The sequence below is a fragment of the Tamandua tetradactyla genome, chromosome 10 (genome assembly GCF_023851605.1).
Source record: "Tamandua tetradactyla isolate mTamTet1 chromosome 10, mTamTet1.pri, whole genome shotgun sequence".
Lineage (NCBI taxonomy): Eukaryota > Metazoa > Chordata > Mammalia > Pilosa > Myrmecophagidae > Tamandua > Tamandua tetradactyla.
This window is the reverse complement of record NC_135336.1, coordinates 88,963,723-88,986,670: the sequence shown is the minus strand read 5'-3', so window position 1 is coordinate 88,986,670 and position 22,948 is coordinate 88,963,723. Positions and strand designations below refer to the sequence as shown.

At 38.2% G+C, this 22,948-nt stretch overlaps 1 protein-coding gene across 2 annotated transcripts in view; it reads left to right on the top strand.

The window, feature by feature from the left end:
• Positions 1 to 22,948, top strand: part of GRIK1 (glutamate ionotropic receptor kainate type subunit 1) — a 147,319-nt gene that overhangs the window by 33,104 nt on the left and 91,267 nt on the right. For both annotated transcript variants that reach the window (XM_077118806.1, XM_077118805.1), the window contains exons 5-6: positions 2,348 to 2,521; positions 11,702 to 11,845. In XM_077118806.1, coding sequence (XP_076974921.1) covers positions 2,348 to 2,521; positions 11,702 to 11,845 — 318 coding nt within the window. The remainder of the gene's footprint in view (positions 1 to 2,347; positions 2,522 to 11,701; positions 11,846 to 22,948) is intronic.

The following is a 22,948-nucleotide window of genomic DNA, read 5'->3' as shown; positions in this document are numbered from 1 at the left end:
TGGCCCTGAGAAAGATTTTTAAAGTGATTTGAGAACCCTTGAGGAATGAAGAATTTGCTGCATTTTTAAAAATTTCTTTTCACTTCTCACATGCTTGCTGACCTTATCTTGCTTTAGATCTTGGGTTTTCCACATTCTGCATTTCATACAAACTTCAAATTGTTGTCCAACCTAATTTTGTGTATTTAATTTATTCATTTTAGCACATCAAATGTATGCACTATTGAATCGACATTTTGGAAGTTTTTGCCTTCGCTCACATAGCTTGGTAGCTTTCCTTCTATTCAATTAGTACACTAAAGAAATTCTTTCCTGGGTCTTGATCTCTAACTTTTTTTTAGACTTTAAGTTTATTTATTTATTTATTTATTTATTGCATGGGCAGGAACCGGGAATTGAACCCGGGTCTCTGGCATAATCTTTAAGTTTTTATTAAGCATTTTTCTTTGATTTTATCTTCCTTATTTGTGGCTTTTCTTTTATATTCTTACCATTCTTATTGTGAGTATCAATATAACTCAAAGAAAACATAAAATTAATTACTTAGTACAAGAAATGACAATTGCAACACTTTAAGAAGCAGCACACCTTTTCTGATAACGAATTAAGAGCAGAGCTGTTCTTTTACCATTCTCCCACCCAATCCAGAATCATCTTGGGAAAGAGTAGTGATGCAGAGATGTGTCATTCAAAAAAGCTGCACTTGTGTGCATCTTCTGCAAATAAAGTCTTTCTGGGTTACTTCTCCTTAATTACGACTATTGTCATTGACCCTCTCCTATCTTGTATTACACTTTTCGTAAAGTAGCTACATTTTTAGAAAAATGCTATGAAAGATTTTATTTTCTGTTAAATGCTATTATGAAAGTTTAGTTTATTCTTAAATGTTATTTATTTTTAATGATATCTTTTAGAGTCTAACCTTTCTACTTAAGAATAAATTGATATTATTTAAACCTCTCTAAAATGTGAATCAACTAACAAACCTCTGGTTTGCTCTCTGCCTCATCTGCGATGGAAAACAAAAAAAAGTACATTAAACTGTTTTTCCTGAAACATCATCTGAAAGGGAACGAGTTCTAGTGTTAAAATATTCACACCCACATACCATATGCTCCGGCATAGTCTCTGAAGAGAGCCTTTTGGTTCTGTATTTGAGTATGAGTCTAGTGAGTATTCATGTCTTCATTGTATGGGACATGAATTATTTTCAGTGAGTCGGAGGATGGTCCTTTTTTTCCTTCTGGGAGTGCTTTTCCTGTCCAATGCATATGCAACTTTCTAATTTCACCTCCCCGCAAGACCCTAGCCAGCCTGAGGCAGCAAGATGTGATTGAGGGAGGTGATACTGCTACTGACACAGTGTCCATCCTAGGGCCAGTCCTGTCAACACTTAGAACTTTAGTTTCCTCGTCTATAAAATGAAAGCATTGGAATCAAATGGATCCTCAATCTCTTCCAACTCTCCTAGGATTTCATCCTAGGAATAGCGATCTCTGGCTTCTCAGATATCACATCCTGTGTCCAAAGGCAAACCGATTGGTCTTCGTTACTTAGGGCTGTTGTAACAAAGAACCACAAAGTGGGTGGCTCAAAACAACAGACATTTATTCTCACATAGGTTTGGAGGCCAGAAATCCAAAATCAAGGGATCCTCAGGGCTGTCCTCCCTTTGAAATCTGTAGAAAAGACTTTTCTTCTGGCTTCTGTTGATTGGTCATCCTTGGTGTTCCTTGATTATGACAGAAACTCCAATCTCTGCCTCTGTATTCACATGCCATCTTGTCTCTTCTCTGTCTCTGATTCAAACTTCTTCTCATAAAGACACCAATCATATTCGATTAGAGCCCATTCTAATCCAAATAGGCCCACCCTGTTTCCAAACAAGGCCACATTTGTGGGAGTAGTGGCTAGGGCTTGGACATGTCTGTTTTTAGGAACGCAATTCAACCTGTAACACAATTATTAGCAATCACATTCTTCTTCTTGGTTTATTAAAACCCTAGCAGTGGGTGGGCCATGGTGGCTCAGCAGGCAGAGTCTCGCCTGCCATGCCGGAGACCTGGGTTCAGTTCCTGGTGCCTGCCCATGCAGAAAATAAAGCAAAATTCTAGCATTATTGCAAAACAATGGATGAAAATGAAAACTACTCATTGCTGTGGAATTTCTTCAGCAGCGCATAAATGAAAAGCTGAGGACAGTGTTCTTTTATGGAAATGATGTAAGAAAGGCTGCCATTTTTTGTTTTACTCTATTTGATGTTTCTGGAATCACTAATTCTCTTTTATATAAAGAGCATTGAAAGTGTTAACTCTTTTCTACTTTCATCATTTCTACTACTGCACAGGATTTATTTGCTTTAGATCTGGAACTTTATAGATACAGTGGTGTAAATATGACTGGGTTTCGGCTCCTCAATATTGACAATCCTCACGTGTCATCCATCATTGAGAAGTGGTCCATGGAAAGACTGCAGGCCCCGCCCAGGCCAGAGACTGGCCTGTTGGATGGCATGATGACTGTAAGTAGTTTGAAGAGAAAATCATTTGAAATAATGTTTGAATTCCTTAGAATATGAGTTAAGTTTCATCTCCCTTCTGTAATGTGAGGAAAAAAGTGTTATAATGTGAACTTTGACTTATATGAAGGAAGGAAAAGCTTTTTAGGTATTATTAAGGCTTATACCTGGCTACTACGTTAATCTCTATTTTTAGCTTCCTGGCTGTACTTGACTCAGATTAAGAATCTAGCAAGTGCTGTCACACTATTGGCCAAATGAAGGCAAAGCAGGAACCAAAGCAAGGACAAGTGAAAGCGGTATTCAGCCCTTGAATGTAAACTTGGAGGGGAAGGAGTGGATGAATAACCTGCCTATGAAGAGTGTGTGGAACCAGTTGGCCTTCCTTGCTTCTGCTACATTTCAGCAAGGGAAGCCCACGTGTGCAAGTGCCAGCTTTACCTCCACTCAGCGCCTCCCTGTTCTCCACGTGCGGATGTGCACAGGGACACCTCTGCAGACATCAGCAGTGCTTCTCAGAAGCCATATGCTGCTTTTGAAGCGGATGCCAAACTTGCCTCCTGACAAGTCAGAGGTACTCTGCTGAGCAGATAAATTGCAAACGGCCTCATCAGAGAGTTCCTCACTAACATCATGTGTCTTTCATTGTCACATGCACCTACCCACACCTTATTTCTGTAATGAAGCTCCCAGTGTAATGAAGAAAATAGCAGGAGATAAAAAAAAATTCCATGTCCTCTAATGAACCTCCCAGTGCGATGAAGAAACTAGCAGGAAATAATAATATAAAAAATTTCTATGTAGGAACAGTTGTCATCTAAGGGGAAAGATATTGGGTGTGTGGCAGGTAATAGCATTTTAAATTGGCATAGTATTTCATTCTCTGTTTCCATCATCAGGAGAAGCACTCTTGCTTTTAAGATGCAATTTACTGATAACTGAAAGGTATCACAGCCCAGAGAAATGAACTTGGGATTTTTTTTCTTTTTCTACCTTTATCTTTTTTAATGAGGAACAAAGGAAAAGAAGAAATGAATGAATGAAGTGGCTCTGGATAATTATATGTTCATAGTCCCTGACAGTTTTCCAAATCTGCAATAACTCTTAAAATATACAAAGTGATCTGAAAGATAATGATGAAAGTATTTGGTACAAAACAGCATGGTGTGATTTGAAACATTGCTTTAAATAAGAACAAGTAGAGAATATCCACAGAAATAAAGACTTCTGAAATGGAGGGGGATAGACAGACATAAAAAGAAAGAGAAAAGAATCTTCTTGGATTTTGCATTTCAGTGAGTTCACATCTGGCTCAAATCCTTTGCCTACCTCCTTGTCCCACCACAAGAATTCTATCAAAGATGAGATTTCAAATAATTTTTACCTGTTCTCAGGGTATACCACTAAAAGGGTTGCAGTTTGAAGTTATGTTAACCCAAATTCTGAACTCGTACCAAACATCAACTATTCATCACAAGTACGGCTTAATTTACCAAAAATGTCTGTTGTGTTTAATTATACTGAGCTGGCAGGACAGTTTGTACACAAACACTGAGTGAAGGAGACCACTGAACAAGGGAGAGAGAGCTGTGCAATTCACACAGAATCAGGCTGAGCATGAGGCACCGTTGCTCCTCCAGGACTCTCAGCAGCGCTCTGAGGAAATGGCGGTCCCGTGGATAGGAAGTTTGGCAGAGCTGAGTCCCAGGGGACAGCAGAGACCGCCATTCTGCCTAGAGTTTTTCATTGTTGTCCCACCTAAGAAAGGAGTTTCTAATCTCTGTTATTGTTGTGGTAGTTATTATCTTTACAAATTATAAAATAGAAAAATGGAGATTTAGCAGATCAGTTGAGGGTGGCTCACCAGGGTGTTGCAAATGTGAGTAGAGCAGCTATGTGAGGTCATGTCAATACTAGTCAAATAATATGTTAGAACACAGTACCCAATAGAAATTGGATGCAATAGTCATGCAGGTATAGCCTCAAAAATGATAGTGTGAAGCATAATGTTGATATTGATTGATCAGAAATATCCACTTTGGAGTCTACTCTTTTCTTTCTGCTTCTCTTGGAATGGCTAATTTGTCAATATAGAAACTGAGCCATGGAGAGGTTAAAGAGCTCATATATGGCCAACAATAGAGCAGTCACTGAGCCAAGAGAATACATCACCTCTGCAGACCCAGGTCCAATGTTATCCCATCTTTACTTCCAAGTTGCTGCTGTACTTAAAACTGTTTCTTCACTACCTTACATGTCAAAGTCCCATTGGATTTAATTCCACTTGATCTGTATAGCACAGACCTTTGTCTGCCTTTCTTGAATGTCAAGTCCTTGCTGCTTTCAATGCCTAGTACACATCCCTTCCCCAGATATATATAGGTCTGACTTCTTACAGAATTAAGGACTTGCTTCACCAGAAAGTTCCTCCTGAACTCTGTCCCTAATATGGCAACCCTTCCCTTGTTATTCTCTCTTCCCTTAACTTTTCTTCATAGTCCTTATCTCCTTTGTTAATTTTTACTTGTTTGCTCAGGGTCTACCCCCACTATAAGATAAACTCCATGAGGTCAGAAACTTTCTTTGCTTGTGCTGCTCTATATGCAGCAATAGAAGAGTGCCTGGCACCAACTAGTTGGTGTTAGTTTGCCAGGAAGGCTAGGATAAAATACTACAAACTGGCTAATTCAAACAAGAGGAATTTATTGGCTCATGGTCTGGGGGCTAGAAATCCTAAATCAAGGTATCTATAGGCCATGCCTTTCGCAATGTCTATTGTCTTCTGGTGGTGACTTTTTGGCAATCAATCTCTTCTCCATCACGTGGTAGACTGAACCTGTCTCTTTCTATCTCTTTTTGTGGCTTATACGTCTTTGTCCAGATTTCCCTTTCTTATAAGCATTCCAGGTATACGGAATTAAGGTCAACCCTGATTTAGTTTGGCCTTGATCTTTATAAAGCATTCCAGGACCCCATTTACAAGTGAGTTCACACCCATGTGGCTAAGAGTTAGGCTTTGAGCATGTATTTATTGGAGGCATGATTCAATCTGTCACATATATTCTTAGTAAATATGTATTTAATAAAGGAATTAATGTGCTAGATAAATATGCAATTGAGCACCTACTAAGACTCCAGATTTTAAACGAAAAATATTTATGTAGCTCCTTAATATTTTCATGAAAGTCCAAAGAGGATTCCTATATGTGAGAGCTATACATGATTAGAGAAGGTAGAGATTTTATAAAGTAATAACAATATTTTAAAAATTAGTCATAAGCCACTAGTAATGTCTAAGTAATGCCATTACTATAATAACACAATTTGCATTTTCCAAAATAATGTGCATTATTGCACTATTCTCCAAGGTGAATTTCTCTGTAGCTCTTTATAACCATATTTTTATATGTGCTACATACATATACAGATGCCCATATAGGAATTTTTTTTAAAAAAGAAACCCCATATGTTTCAACTTCTCACATATTTATCTGTTTTTCTCTTTAATATTTCTAACTATTAAGTACTTTTTTAGAATTTCATACACTAAAAACATCTTCAAAGGATGGTGTATATATACATATATATATACATATATATGTATATATATATATCAAAGCATATCAAATCAATAAGTCGTGTTGAAGACAAAGAAATCTTGACTCCAGACTTAACAACAATAGCTAATTAAGCAAAATATTGAATTTTAAAAGAGAACTAAAATTGAATTCAGAAAACTTTTACTGTCAGTTTTAACTTTTACTTAAAACTGTTTCTTCACTACCTTACATGTCAAAGTCCCATTGGATTTAATTCCACTTGATCTGTATAGCACAGACCTTTGTCTGCCTTTCTTGAATGTCAAGTCCTTGCTGCTTTCAATGCCTAGTACACATCCCTTCCCCAGATATATATAGGTCTGACTTCTTACAGAATTAAGGACTTGCTTCACCAGAAAGTTCCTCCTGAACTCTGTCCCTAATATGGCAACCCTTCCCTTGTTATTCTCTCTTCCCTTAACTTTTCTTCATAGTCCTTATGAAGAAAGTTCAAAAACAGTGGAACTCTTTATTTTTAAAAATCCCTGATATTTAAAAAAAGAAAATGTTTTACCAACTGAGGCATTAAAGTTACTTCAACATAAGGTTTGAGTGATTAGTAAAAAATCAACTTTATTCCTTTTCACTAACTTTTTTTCCAGCACTTGAACTGATGTAGTCTGTTGGTTTTGAGTAGATTGGAGTGATGGGGTAGCTTATTTTCAGATGTGCTATTCCTGATTGTGGACCAAAATTGTGCATGATTCAATACTTCACATAAGTCATGGAAACAACAAAATTGATCTGTCACCTGTCTACCCAATTCTTCAAATGCATTTGCCTTATAAAGTAAATCAATAGTCTTATCCTCTTTTCTAACATGTAGAGATTTCCCATCCTCATTGTCCAGAGCGGACATCTTTGAGTATCTACTTTGAGTGTCCTGTATTAGTCCTCTAATGAAACTATGGACAGCTGTATTCAGTGGAAACAGCAAGGTCTTTCTGGAGAGGGGAAGCCTGTCTGTATCCCTTGACTAACTAAATGACCTGAGATTGTTATTTAATTTCTCAGAGCCTCAGTTTGCTCATTTGTAAATTTGGATAATTTATTTTGCACTGTCACCCTATTGATTATATTGGATAACATACATAAACCTTCTAGAACATAGATTAAATTTACTTGATGATACCTGCTATTTTGCCATTGCATAGTCAAAATAAGGACAGAAGACATTCTAGAATACCAAGATCTTCATTCAAGACAGAATCTATTTGTTTACAAGAGTCAGTCCTCAGTTTGGTCTGCAAATTGTTACAAGATGGCATCTTGCATGGACCTTGTGTGACCTGATACATCCAGTGGAATCACCTAGATGTTTTTCCAACTCTACATTTAGTCTTATTTCCCTGGTGCTCACTGATTCTCTCATAACTTGGCAAATGTTCTATGAGATTCACAGTAAGTCAGGCTCTATGTCAGAATCCTGTGGGCTTGCTGGGGTTGCTGTCCTAATTATTCATTTCCTTGACAATGAGTGCACTGCTATAACTTTGCGGCCTTCCCCAAACCATTTGCAAACCAAACTCCCGTTCACCTGTAGTGGTTGCCCTTCCCTACCACATAGTGCTCAGGTTCTCAGGACACTTAACACTCTCCCACCACTTGACTCCCTCAGCATCATCCACAAACCCCAGTCCCACACCCAAGCTTGCACTCCCTGGCAAGTCTCCTCAAGGCAACCCCATCCTTACCAAAATCTTCATTTCTTCAATAGGATACAGCTCAGGAAAAAGTAAAACTAGCCAGTTCATGCCAAGTGGTGAACTCCCGTTAACTCTGTGCTGTGGGTGAGATATTTGGGTTTTAATAGAAAAACTTGTTAATTCTAAGCACAGAGAATGGTAGGTATTATTTAAAAGCCTTCCCTTTTAGAAAACTTTGTTGTTCACCCAAACCAGGTAAGCAAATATTTCCAAGTTGAAGAGAGGTTGGGAAATCTGTGCTTTTTTCCCATTTGCCCCACAAAGATTAGACTAATTTTAGAACCTCTAGTTTTGTTCAATGACAGAGAGCAAAGAGAGAATAAAGTGCAAGGACTGTGTTAAGCCATATAATGCTATTAGATCTTGCCCTTAGGGTGAGATGGCATCTCATTGGTGCACACTGATTGTGTCAGGGGCCACTATCCCTAGTTTCAATGATTCACTAGGACTCACAGAACTCAGAAAAACTGTCATACTCATGGTTACGGTTTATTGCAGAGAATGGATACAAATTAAAATCAGCACAGGGAAAAGGCACAAAGGGCAGAGTCCAGGAGAAACCAGGCATGACCTTCCAGTTGTCCTTTCCTAGTGAGTTGCACAGACAACAGTTAATTCTCCCAGCAATGATATGTAACAGCATGTATGAAGTATTGCCAGCTAGGGAAACTTACCCAAGCCTTGGTGTCCAGGATTTTTATTGTAGGTTTCTCACATAGATCTGACTGTCCTTAGCTACTCAGTCTACAGCCCCTCCAGATGTCCAGCTGATATAGCCTAGACCAGGGCTGCAGGAAAACACAAATAAGTGTTTACTATAAATCACATTGTTAGCATAAAATATCTGGCTGGCCCAAGGCCCCAGGCAAACAAAGGTACTCTTATCAGGCAGGCTGTTCCAAGGGCTCAGAAGCTATCTCTCAGGAGCAGCTTAAGGGCCAATCCTTTCTTTGAGATCTGCAAGGTTTGAATATTCCAAGTTCGCTCCATTGTCCCTTTATTGCACATTATTGTAATATCCACAGCACCGTATATTGAGGAGAAGCCCAATATGTTTGTTTCATAATCTAAGCTTTGTGATAAAACATATCAGGTTTAGATCCCAGTGTATATAATAAGCAATGAAGTTTTCTTTTTTAAGACTTTCTTAGGTGCATTCAGCGATGTGGTCTCATCCAGTCTTTAGATAGAAATAAAATGTGAACATAAACCCGTTTAGAAAAAAAAATTGAAACACAGGCCAATTTTTCTTTACATTTACCTAAAATGATGTGAGAAGTGGTGTTTAGTAAGTAAGCCTCCAGCACAAAACTCAACAGGCAGGAAATCCCGTGGCAGTTCATAAATGCTATAGAATAGTTATAGCATTAGTGTTTCCTCTATCTAAGGAAACATTTTATGTTAAAGGGAAGCATATTTTCAAAAATATATAGTTTTCTTCTTTGGATTTGAAAAGCATTGATCAGGGCTATAATTTTGAACATTTGAATTGCCCGGCCCATTGTGGGCAGCCTTGATAAAGGAGGTCAAAATCTATTTTAAACTGAATTTCTGGAAAGGTCAGATCATTGAAATTCTACCCCTTACACCTCACTGTCAAATATAGCAATAATACTTAACTAACAAATACACATGCTAATGCTTTAAAATTATATTCTATTCCTGAAAAGTTCCAAGTTGCCATAGCATAGTGGTTAAAGGTGTGAAACTCTGATATTTGAGTTTTCATCTTGAGTTGAAAGCTTGGCCCTTTCCCTTATTGGTTATACAGCTTCAGGAAAGTTATTTGATAATCCCAAGCTTCAATTTACCCACTCTGTAAATGGGGACAATAGAACCTATTTCAAAGGTTTTGTTTCAGGAATTGTATGAGATACATATGTAAAATGTTTATGGTGCCTGGCACCTAATTAATGAATATTAGCTATTATTATTAAATCACCAGACAAATCCCTGGTTTAGAGGCAGCACAGCTTCATGGTTTAGAATGCAAACCCAGCATCCACTACTCAATTTTGAATCTTGGCTTTGACATACACCAGGTTACAGATGTCATTTAACCTCTCTTTGCCTTCATTTCTTTATTTGTGAAAGAGTGAAGGTTATGATAAATATTAAATGCTTGCAAGGTATTTAGAAAAGCACCTGACATATAATAAATGCTCAATAAATGTCAGCTATTACCATTGATTGCATTTAGAATAGTCCCATTCTGCCAGAAAAAATTATTCTCAGTCAAGCAGTCCAAATTCGTATAGTAGAATGGGGAAGAACATGGATGTTAGAACTGGACAGCCATGGGTTCAAACCCTGGCCATGCAGCCAATTAACTTGGTGGCTTTGGTCACGTCATTTAATTTCCCTGAGCCTCAGTTTTCTAATCTATAAAGTAGATTTTATAACTCAAACCAAAATGATCAAAATATTTTTAAGCGTTAGCAATTCACACCACCACCAATACCAATCTTTCTGCATGTCAATCATGTGAGTGAAATAATTTATCTTAGAAATAGATCCTAAAAAACTTGGAATTGTACGGTTCTCACATACAAAAATGCATTTTATTTTAAGGTATGGCAAAATAATTCCTTTGGCAAACATGTATTAAGCAACTTCTGTATGCCAGGAACTGTGCTAGCTGCTGAAGATTCAAGTTGAGCAGTTTCTGCCTTAAAGACGCCCACATTACTATGGAGAAACAAATATAAAAACAAATGATTATACGGTAAATGCAATGATACATATTGCACGGAATAATATGGTTGCAAAGTTAAGGTTTACACTGGTCTCAATAGAATGAAAGATGTAGTAACTTACCCACTCCTTTAGCTCCACCAAGAGATGTCTAATAAATGCAAGATGAACAATGAATGAATTAACTAATTTCAGAAAACCACATGCTAATCTTCAGACTGTGACCTGGATTTTAGGTTTAGCTCTGCCAATTACTGTCTCTATGTGTGCCCCTTCACAAATCAACATCCTTTCTGGAGGTCACTTTTCCTACATAATGAATAGTTTTATCTATCTGTTTTGCTTATTTTGGAAGGATTTTGAGAATTTCAAATGAGCAAATGTATTTGAAGTTGCAATGGAAATGCTTAAGTAAAATGTGAACGTATTTAAGATTTTATCCCTAAAGAAAACCACAGGGCAGTATATTTTATAAAATGCCACAAGGATTATGTGAAATTTTGCAAACAAGAAAAATTCCTTGAGGAGGGGAATAATGAAATGCCTGGACCCAAAAAGGAACCACTACTTTCAAGCTTTACCAGGAATGCAAATTCTGAGTGAGTTTTATGTCTGCTCTTCAGAGAGTCTCCCCAGACCATCTGTGGAATTTGATTCCACAGCTATGATGTTCTTGACTTGGAAAATGGAAGTGGCCCAACACAACTGTCCTTATCTGGAAATCGCCTGTTAGTTTTTCTCGAAGCAGTGTCTTTCAACCAAATATAAATAATTAAATAGATACATGAATATATAAGCAAGAAGAAACAAAATCCGATACTGAAGTATTGAGCTTTACTAGCTTCTGACTCAGTATAATTGATTTTAGCACTTCTTAACATAAAAGACACTCAAAATGCATTTGTTCCCTTCATCAAGTTTCTTGTGTGTGGCTGAACTGAGTTGCTTTCTTATTTTCTTAAAGAACTTGAAACAAAACATAGCTATGATCCCAATTCACTCTGGAATGTGAGGTATTATTTTGGAGAAAAATAGCTATTAGAGAGGGAAAACTGTTCGGCTAAGCATAAATGGCCATTTAGATGAGACAAACATGAGCTGAGGAGGCAGGGAGAGTGATAAGGCAGGTAAAGGCAGGTAAGCAGAGGTAGAATTGAAGATGCACAATGTGTTTCCCTCCACAGACTGAAGCAGCTCTGATGTACGATGCTGTGTACATGGTGGCCATCGCCTCCCACCGAGCCTCACAGTTGACCGTCAGCTCCCTACAGTGCCATCGACACAAGCCATGGCGCCTTGGACCCAGATTTATGAACCTGATCAAAGAGGCAAGTGCTGCTCCCTCACAGCCCAGTTCAGCTCGGTCTCATTTGGAGTGTCCATTTGGTGTGACCCTTCCCACATGGTCCTGTTGACATGATGTCTATAAAGGAGGAAAAGCCACCACCAGCCATCCAATGAGACTTCAGTGGTAAAATTTTCCTATGTGATGTTGAGAAATTCAAAGGAGCTACTATATTGTAACACTAATCTACTTCATCTCAATTATGGCCCGAGCTAGTTCAGGTCTTCCACACATGTCCGGAGGAGCTCATAGCCACTCACTCCACAATCTGTTGAGTCAATAGTTGGATTAGTTATCACTGAAAGCATTGTCAGCCCACAATCTCCATGGCCTCCTAAAGCTCGGGTAGTACATGACTGAATGAAAAAAAAACCTCTTTATCCTAATGATGTAGTGATTATTTTTGTCATTTGTCTGCTCACCTGAAATGTCTAATCCCATTAAGAGCTACCCTGTGTGCTAAAGGAGTTTTAGGAGTACAGAGTGTTTAGGTGGGGATGGAGGAGGGTCCTCTAAATATCATCCCAAGATAATGCTTTCCTCTTCGCTGAGGCTGACTTTCCTTCACAAATTTCTGTTTTAAGATCCTGAGACTCCTGATAGGTATGTGTCCTTGAACTATCTTTGGCTCCAACATGTACCACAGGGCGGGGTCTGGATTTTCTCAGGAGCAGCCAGGCCTGACTGATACACAAACTATATTCTGTGAAGCTGCTGTAATGCTTTAGGATACAGAGCCTAGCCTCCCAGGAAAGTGTCTTTTTTCTTTCCCTTCTCTCTGTATGGAGATGGTTGGGGTAAGAGGAATCCATAAAAGAGAGGATGTGAGGGAACATAATACAGAAGAAGAATGTCCAGCTGGGAGAAGGGGAGGCATCCCAAAGGTAGGTGCCTGCCCTGGGTTCTGTCTCCACTGGCCTCTTCAGCACCTAAGACTCTCTCTCTGCTCTTCATGCCACTTCCCTATTGAAGGCTGACTCTGATCTAGAAGGCAAGGACCAGGGAGGCAGAAAATAGTTCCAGGCTGGGACTGGGCTGTGGGAAGCAGCAAGGGGAGTGTGATGGGCCCCCATTTAAGGGGACATCCACAATGAGGTGTGGACACGGTGCTTGCAGAAGCCGGAGAGTGAGCACCTACTGAAATTTGGCACCCCGGGTACCACTTTCGCCTCACCCCATTTCTGACACTGGCTGCCAGGTTTACATCCCAGGTCCGCTGACATTTACGAGGTGTATAGCCTGGATGAGTTACTTACCCTCCCTGCATCTCCATTTTCTCATCTGTAAAATGGGGATAATGATAGCACCTGCCTCATAACATCATTGTGAGAGAAAGGTTAATGCATGTGATGAACAGTGCCAGCACATAGTAAGAACTCTGAAATGTTAGCTACTTACCATCGGAAACTACAGGTAATACAAGCCTCGTTCAGGTTTACTGAAGATGATGTCAGGAATTTAAAACTGGCACGAAAATAATAACAGCCGAGAAACCACAAAGAGGCATGAAATGAAATACCTTTTCTGATAGCTACATAAATTTGAGGTTTTGCACCTAATAGAAAAAACATCACACAACCTTCTCCTCTCCCTGCAGCGATCCTAGTGATATCCTGAACCACTATTCTGATTACTTTGATCTTTAAAAGGAAAACAACTGGGTTCCTTTTATCTCTTACCAGTACAAGGAGAGGCATGAAAGCCTGGGATCAAACACCCATGAGCACTCCAAGCACGTTTTTGCTTGTGCTTATGTTGCATGAGAAGGTGAAATTACCAAGCCACATTTAGATATGTTGAAGGAATAATGAACTCCAAGATGAGGGACCACTCAGGAAGTGAGAAAATATTCTACATTCATTCATTCCTTAGAGCAAATTCCCTCTTTTTGGGTCCCATGATTGCTGTGGGAAATGCATCAGAAACCTTTATCTTCATTGTGCATGCTCTCTTTTTGTCTCCTGAGTTACAATGCCATTTGCTGCCTTTGGCAGGTTAGGTACCTGCTGAGAAGATGGGATGGGGATGGGAGGGTACCAGGAGTAATATAATCACCTGTCAGAAGACAGGAAGTGAGGAAATTCTGAGACAAACTAAATGTGCACAAGTGAAAAAATTTAGGCGTTTCTTTAGATGAGTAGGTAACTCAACAAAAACTTTCAAAAGCATCAGGGGTTATTAGGGAAAATAAAATAGGGCATTTGGTCTTAAAACTTTTGCTGGATTTTCTTTTCATAATTCCCTCTTTATTTCACTTTATAAAGGATTTTAAAGACTGATCAGAAATAATGTAAAGGAGCAAATAAGTCAGTTGAGTCTGTGGGGTGATGATCAAATTTGTCCTGGGAGGTGAACTGCCTTAGTGTAGAGGTAATTGACTGTGAGTTAATCACTAATAACTCCAAACATCATTTAGAAACAGTCAAGTCTTTCAGACCAGCTACCTTTCACTTTCCAGATGACCTGAAAGGGGGTGAGGGTGGGGGTGTGGAGAATTAAAGAAAGCTTATACATGAATGAATGTGTTATAGTGCTATATCTCTGGGCATTTGCTAAACACATGTGTATTAGGAGAATATAAATCCCCATATCAATAAGCAGTATCTGGACTCCATTATGTAGCTAGCATTAACTTGGCACTTTATAGGATACTCCTTTTAAAAAAGTAGATATTACTCCTACCATTTACTAATATAAATTCGCCTTGGTGGAGGAATGATATGCTTAAGTTGAAGCTTTCCTATGCCTGTAGGATAAAACCTACACCTTTCAGCAGCATACACAGGATATGCCTATCCACCCATCTGCCTCAACTCCTGTCCCATCCCCACCATCTCCCAGCACTTGCCAAACTTCTTATGCTCCCGGAACATACCAATATCTCTTGCTTCACCTCTGATTGAAATGCCATCCTCCTCTAGGTCAGTCATTCTTTAAAGTGTCTCAATTCAACCATCAGCTCTTAAAGACTCTCCCTGACTTGCAAATGTAGGCTCCTTACCTCCATTACAGCTGTTGCTACATCTTCATATTTGGTTGCATATCTGTATCTAAGCTGTATTTTTCCATACTTGATTCCCTAGTTCTTGCACAAATATATTCTCAACAAATTAATGAATGAAGAAAGGAACTGAAGAATGCACACTTGAAATCTTTAAGTAAGTGCTTGGTACTACAGGATGAATTCAGTACATGAATATCACATCCAGACTGACTCAATAAGGCAAGGTCAGGGCAGGCAGAAGGTCTGGTACTTGGCCTGTGTACCAAGTCCGAAGATTCTGGTAGGAGAGCAAGGCTAGGAATTTCAGGAATAGAATCATCTTTTTAACTCTGGTACTAGGAGCACAAACCCTGAGATCTAATCTCAGTTTACTATCTGTGTGAACCTTGTCAAGTTATTTAAAGTCTTTGTTTCTCATTTCACTCTTCTATAAAGTGGGGATAATAACACCAACTTCACATGTTTGTGGGGATTAGAAATGCTATATCTACAGTCAAAATGTAGTAGTTGCTCAATAAAGAATGGCTACCATTAAATGGTATGTTCTGTAAAAAAGGTATAATGCTAGAACCTACCATGTTTAGACAGTTATTGGAAGAAATGAGACAATGCATATAAAACATTAAGCATAGTGTCTAGCAGATAGTAAGCACTGCATGTTTGTTATTCTCATTTTTGTCATGATCATTATTATTTCTGGAGCCCAAGAAGAAGTGTTAGTCTTTACACAAAGGAGGAAAGGACCTTGTAGTGGGAATTCAGGGAGTTCCACACAGACAGGCATCAATCGCAATTGTGCCCAAGAATGAGGAGACTTTCAATCATAGACTGCACATACAATTGTTAGGAGAGTCCCAAAGACATCAAGCAATAATCAACCAGGCCAAACTACCAGAAAACCCTAGCAAACCATATCTCAGGTTAGTTGAAGAAATGGTAGGTGAATGTGGGGACTGAGGAAGTTTAAGTATTTTCTGCCTGTGATCAGAGTTACTCTGATTCCAGATAAATCCCAGCTGGCCATGGGGAAATTAGTGGGAGCAGCTGTGAAGGGAGTACATTGAGGTGTTTGGGGGAAGAGTGTCTCTAATCTCACATGCTGAGAAGAAGTGAGTTGTGAGTACATGAAATGCATCAGTGATTTTAGGTTGTCAGTGTTTTTAAGTATTTCTGGGTACATTAATTTGTTTGTGATCTCAGAGGATTTAGAGATACTCTGAATTCTCCAGAACTCACGCTAAGGATGCCTAGTTGGTATACTAAAAGTAAAATTTGGATGAAAGGGCATTCTAGAAATAGTAGCAATATAAATGAAGCATAGAGAGTCCTGGTGGGCCTGGATAGAATGGTCCCTCATGGGAGTGGTGAGAAATGAGTTTAAGTTTATAAAGAGGGACATGTGGTGAAAATTGACATCTGAGCTGAGAAATTCACATTTGATTGATAATCAAAAGGAAGCTCTGCTCATGATGTAGAAACAAAAATATTTGAAATATTTTATCCAGGTAGCTAGGTGTATTGAAATATAAACAAAAATTATTGAGGAAGGAGTTGTAAACATCTTGATTTGGAAGTGATTATGGTCTGCTAAGGAGCTGGGAAGGAAAGGATTTGTTCAAGAGGAATATAAAAGTGTTTCTTAAACACAGCTCTAACTTCTCACTTGGGTTTAAATGCATGAGGTCACCTATCTGCTTGAAAAATATACTCAGATACCCTGCTGCAACCCAAGATTCAGGATCTCCAAACAGGATCCACATTTTAGATATTGAGTTTATCATTGCTACAATAGGCCCAATGTTAATTCATGACAGTGCAACTGCTATGAAAAATACAACTACTGAAACTACTGAAACCAATTTATTTGTGTTTCCACCATCCATTTAAAGTTCTTCAGTGAAAATCTGGGCAGGTTCCATGAATTTTCCACTTATTCAAGACAGTGATAATCTTAGAGTCCCTTTAAATTGAAGCACAACCTCAATTTAGCAGTTAGAATAGCTAGTCCAGGATATTACTGAGAACTCTGAATTGATTTAGCATCATACTTCTGCCCTGCCTGGGCTTGAGCCTACTAGAAGACTCTAGAGAAATGGAGGACATGGTTGGCTTCCCCTCTTTCTTCTCTCCTTGCTTAATTCCTCTTTACTTTCCTAGTTTTTCATCTCCCTCTGGGGTCAGAAGTAAATCCAACAGTTTTTACTTGGCTATGTTGCTCTGTGCTTTCTGGACTTGGAAAATAGTTTAAGTTAGTGTCCCTTGGTGGGCTGGGAGATTTACAAAGCTGATTTTTTTTTTTGAGGCACTTTTTTGGCTCTTTGCAAATTCTGGTTGCAGAATCTCTGCTAACCTAGACCAATTTCATGACTTCCTCAATACCTTGACATCCAATAATAAACCTCTTGTCTCTTTCTGCTAAAGCTTCCTAGCCCCTTTAAACAATCTCATTGAATATGAGACAGGATAATCCCAATGAGTTGCTCTGGGTCCAAATCTTGTCCATAGGAAACACCTGCTTCTCCCTTCCCTGGAAATCCTGTGAGGGAATTGAAATCAGGATGAAGCTGACTTCTCCTGGTCAGGTCTCCAAACATTTAGTCAGCTTTCCTCTAGTCCACTTTTGTCACTTGGGAGTCACACCACGGTCCATGGCTGACCTTATCTTCCTTGTCTTGAGTCAGCCTCGGTCCTCTGCATCCCCAATTGCAATGAAGCCATTTCACATCTCTCTGAATGGCTCCCTGGTAGCTCCAGAAGTAGGGTTAGAAAATGGCATCTTAAAATTATGCAATATAAACGGACAGAGAGGCAACTGCTCTCCCCAAAGAAATATCTTCAACCTTTCTCCCCAACTATGCAAGCAACCCCTTGTTTGTAGGCTTGATTTCATGGATGGATAAAAAAAAAAAAAAAGAACTAGCACAATTTCTGGAGAACACCTCTTTTGTATATAAGTCAGTCTACCTATTTTGGTATCCTGAATATATCCTGAGTTAAACATTACAATAAAATAAAAGTAGTCAATTAAACTAGACAAATTTACAGGTTGTCCAAGACTTCTCCATCCACCCTCAGCAGCTTATCTAATTAATTAAGTCCTATCAACTTTTGATCTTAAATATTCCTTAGGACCCTAACCTTTCCCACCACATTCATAATTTCTTACCTGGACTATTAAAATATCTTCTAACTAGGCTCTTTATCTCAAGTCTCAGCCTTTTCATAACTACTGTATACTTAACATGATCTATATAAATATGTAGTATGTGCTCTACACATTTAAAGTGTACTCTACTCTCTAGAAATACAAACCTGCTTGTAGTTGTTGCATCCACCATGTTGATCCATATAACAGGAGAGATATCAGTTACTCTTTTCTTCAGTAAAATCTGCCTAATACACACCTTTTCCTCTCAGTCCAGAAAGTCCTGCCACTTATTTTTCATTTGGACTAACTCTTACTTAGAGTTCATTTTCTCTAACAAGCCTATCCATAGTGTCCACTTGGGGATGGGTCCTCCATTGGACTTCATAGCTCCTATACATCTGTTAGCACTTAACACGTTTCATTCAGACACTGGAAGAGCTTGTCCTAGGACATGGACAAAGTTGATTTTTTGTGTCCTCAGACCATGTACTGTGCCTGTACATGGCAAGCATTTAAAAGATGCTTGTTGAACTGAACCCAGGACTTAAAATCTACCAACCCTTAATGAATATTTGCTGAACTAGAACTTATTTTTAAGCTATATAAATAGTTTCTAATTTATCCACTCCAAAATAAATGTACTGCATAGGAATGAAAAATTATTTCCAAACTAAAATGAATATGAGATGACACTGAGAGCTATAGAAAATATCTGCAGCTTTTCTGCAACTGCTTTGCTGTGAAAATGTAATTTATTGGTTCTATTCTGATGAGAGATTATAAATTTAAATATATAAACCTAATATTTAAATTGAAGCTTTTAAAAACCAAAGAGTAAAAGACAAAATATTCCACTGAAGCATCTATATTTTCCTTGATATTTATTTGTACTTTTTCTTAGTAGTCAGTGCTGAGTGATTTTTATGTGTGTGGAATCTGGGTGAAAAAGCACAGAACTGAAAAAATTAAAGTCCCTAGAGATACATAAGCCCTGACATATTTTTATCTCACTGTGACTCCACTGAGTAAATTTCCCTATTATTGCATGCCATTTGATTTTGATTGCCAGGGCAAACTGTCCCCTGAATTAATTAGATGACACTGGATGTGGCAGCAAACTCAGTCAAATTTCTACACCTTGGGAAAACTTCCATTTGTACTCTTCATTCCGCACCTCTTAAACAAAATGTACCTGCATTCTGACTCCTCATTCTTCAGCATCACACTTTTGCACTGCGTAAAAGAAAAACATTTGGGTGGGCCATGGTGGCTCAGCAGCAAAGTTCTTGCCTGCCATGCTGGAGACCCAGGTTTGATTCCCAGTGCCTGCCTATGCAAAAAAAAAGAAAAGGAACAGGAAAAGAAAACCATTTATCCCAGTACCCTCTCACACTTAGAAATATACTTGAAGGAAGAGTAGATTTTTCAGGTCTTTCCCTCAATTCTTTATGCAACTGTGAACATGGACTCTCTGCTCTATGCAACTCTGCACTCATTTAGAAATGAGATCAGATCCTAAGTTTTTGTAGTTTATAATTTTTTCCAATTACATGCTTTGCTTATATATGCCAATATGCAAAGATATATGTCCCTGAACTATTCCATCAGTGGCTAGGGGAGGAATCACCCATCAGAAATATTCTTAAGGTGTCAGCATAGGATGAGAGAGTCTGCTGAACTGTCCTTTATAGGATTCTAAATAATAATTGCATTTATAAAATAGTATTCAGAGTCTCATGTCAGTTCTCCTCCTCACATTTAACTATTAATATCCTGGTTATTGCCCAACATTGATTGACTAATTCGCTTTCTAGACTACAGTCTGTTAGATCTTATGTGCATATGTGTGTGTATGTGCCCATGCTTATGTTTAATTTACTTAAATTAATGTAAATTTGATATGTTTGTGGGTACACATGTACTAATATACAAGCAAATATATATATATTTCACTCAGAAATTGCTTTTTAAATCAATCTTAAGTTTCAAAATATTGAAACATTTCAATATTAGTGCATATTGATGTGGGTCACTCATTTTCATCCAAGTCTTATATTACATCATTCATTTATTAGACAAATATTTGCTGAGCAACTCAGTTGTGGCAGATATGATTCTAAATGCTGAGAATGCGACAGTGAACAAAATGAAGTCCTCACTCTTGTGGAACTTATACTCTAGTGGAGGAAATCAGACAAATATAAAAGTAAGTTCACTATTTCAGATGATGGCAAGGGTTATGGGGATAAACAAAGCTTAGAAGTGGATGGGACATACAGGGGGAATGCAAGAGGAAAAAGGGCATTGCTATTTTTTTAGGGTGGTTAGGAAAGGTCTCACAAATAATGTGACATTTGAGTAAAACCCTGAGAGAAGAGAGGGAGGAGGACATGCAGGTATTGATAGGTTAAAAGAGCCAAGTGGAAGGAGCAACTTGTGCATTGAATATTTTGGCTGCCTCTTTTTTATTTTTTGTACATCCATACAATGCTGCAATGAAAATCAAAATATTTGTCTCCTGATACATAGCTGCAAGATTGACTCTAGAGTGGCACTGTCTTATAGAAATAGAAAGTGATCACGTAGGCAATATTAGTTTTTCTAGTAGCCACATGAAAAAAGTAAAACAAGGCAAGTGAAATTAATTTTAATATTTCATTTAGCCTAATATATCCAAAATATTATCGTTTTGACATGCATCCAAAATAAAAATAATGGGTTATCTTACATGTTTTTCATAAACCTTTTCAATCTAGTGTGTATTTTGCACTTACAGAATATCTTAATTCAGACTAGTCACATCTCAAGTGTTCAATAGCCCCATGTGGCTGGTGGTTACTATATTGGCAGCACAACTTTAGACTATATACCTAGAAGTAGAATTGCTGGTTCATATGCACTTTCAGCTTTGCCAGTATATTGGATTTCTATTGCTGCAAACCAAATTACAGTATGCTAAGGGGGCTTAATCAAAACTCATTTATTATCTTATCTTTTCTGTAGGCTAAAAATCTGAGCAAGGCTTAGCTGGATCCTCTTTTGAGAGTCTCACAAGACTGAAACCAAGGTGTTGGCTAGGATGGAGGTTTATTTGAAAGGGTGCTCTACCAAGTTCCTGTAGTCATTTGCAGAGCTCATTTCCTTATGGTTGGATAACTCATGATGATTTGCTTCTTTAAAGATAGTAGGAAGAGACTCTGGCTTGTAGGTCCTCTCTGAAAGGGCTCTCCTGATAAGGTCAGGCCCACCTATGACGATCTGATTTTGAGTTGTTCAAAATCAACAGGTTAGAGACCTTAATTACATCTGCAAAAAACCTTTCACCTTTGCCTTTTCCATCATGTTCTCAGATCCTACTCATACTCGAGGGAACAGATTATGAATCCTTCTGTTCCCTCTATTTTATTGCAGTTTATCTATGTCTTCTAGATGTCTCTTTCTTTCTAACATCACTTAGCCCCCATAGCTGATTATCCCAACTACCCTTTAACGACTGTCTGAATTTATTTTCACACAAGTGTGCTACACCCACCTAAGAAAATTCCAATTTAGATCAGTATTATAATCTGCTTTTTTCTTTCCCTTTGTCAACTAGAAAATCATGTATTTTTGCAGTTTGGCCTCATTGCAAATTCATGGTTTTCCACAATATCTATGCTCTCAGGGTCACTTCTGAATCCTTCTACTTGCCTGTGTCCACTTATCTCTTTCAAACTCAGAAATTATTCCACACCCTTGTCTCTCTCACCAACCCACAACTCAACATCTACTGCCCTCATTCTCAGCTTGCTTCTAACTTCTTTGAGAAAATTGAAAACAGCAGGTGTGAACCCCTTCAATTTCCTGCACCTCCACTAGCAAAATCTTCTCACACTTTCTTATTCTCCAAAAGCGAAAATGATGCATTATGTCTTTTCATTAGTGTTTACCTGGGCTGCTGCTTATCTTGTCCTCTCTACCAGGAATGCCCTTCCTGCCTCTCCCTCTTCTTCTGACTACCTTGGACTAAGCTTAACTACTCAGCTCAGGCATCATATTTTCCAGAAAACTTTCCCAAACAAGACCCTTTCACCCAAATTTACTCCCTCCTTTGTTCTCCCAAAATACTCTGTGCACACTTCTACCACTGCATTCATATTATTGACTTGCAAATATATGTGTCTGTCTCCCTAGTACTATTTCAGTTCTTGGAAACAAGAACTATCATATCCATCTCAGTAAACCAGTGCTGAGCCCTGTTCCTGTGTACTGCAGGTGTTCCATAAATGCTGATGAATGAATGAGTAAATAAATAATTAAATAAATAAAGATTTCTTTAAAAGCTGTGCCGTCCAACCAGGCTAATGAGGGCAAGATATGAATTCGACCCATGTGGGATCCATATTTTTTATCTTCATAGACAAATGGCATATTGATTCACTCCATTGATAAGTTTCTACAGAATACAGGCTAATTATGATTTAAGTAATTTATAAAAGTTCAGCCAAAATTATCTAATTTCTGAACTTTATTTAACACATTATCTAGGTAATTAGACAAGTGTCATAATTCCACCCACATCACACTATATGAATATTTCGGATTTGTGATCCTGTCCATTGTGTTGGCTTGCATGTATAGAAGACAGTTTATTCCATTTCAGAAAGTAAGCAATCTCATAAACCAGAGTCAAGGGGGATTAGTTTATGAAAAGAAAAATTCAGGTGCAAATGCAAAGATAATTCCTGAGTGGGTAAAGGCCGGTTTGCCCAGAGTATATGGCATAGATGTGGTTAAAGTCAGCAGATTTAGAGTTAGATATCAAATATTGGCAAGAAAATCCATTATATTTTTAAATTATGCGGTGATCCATGCAAGCTGTTATTGCAAGATAATGGGTTATAAACAACATGCATAATAGTTAAAATAATTATATATTGAACAGATGAGACTAT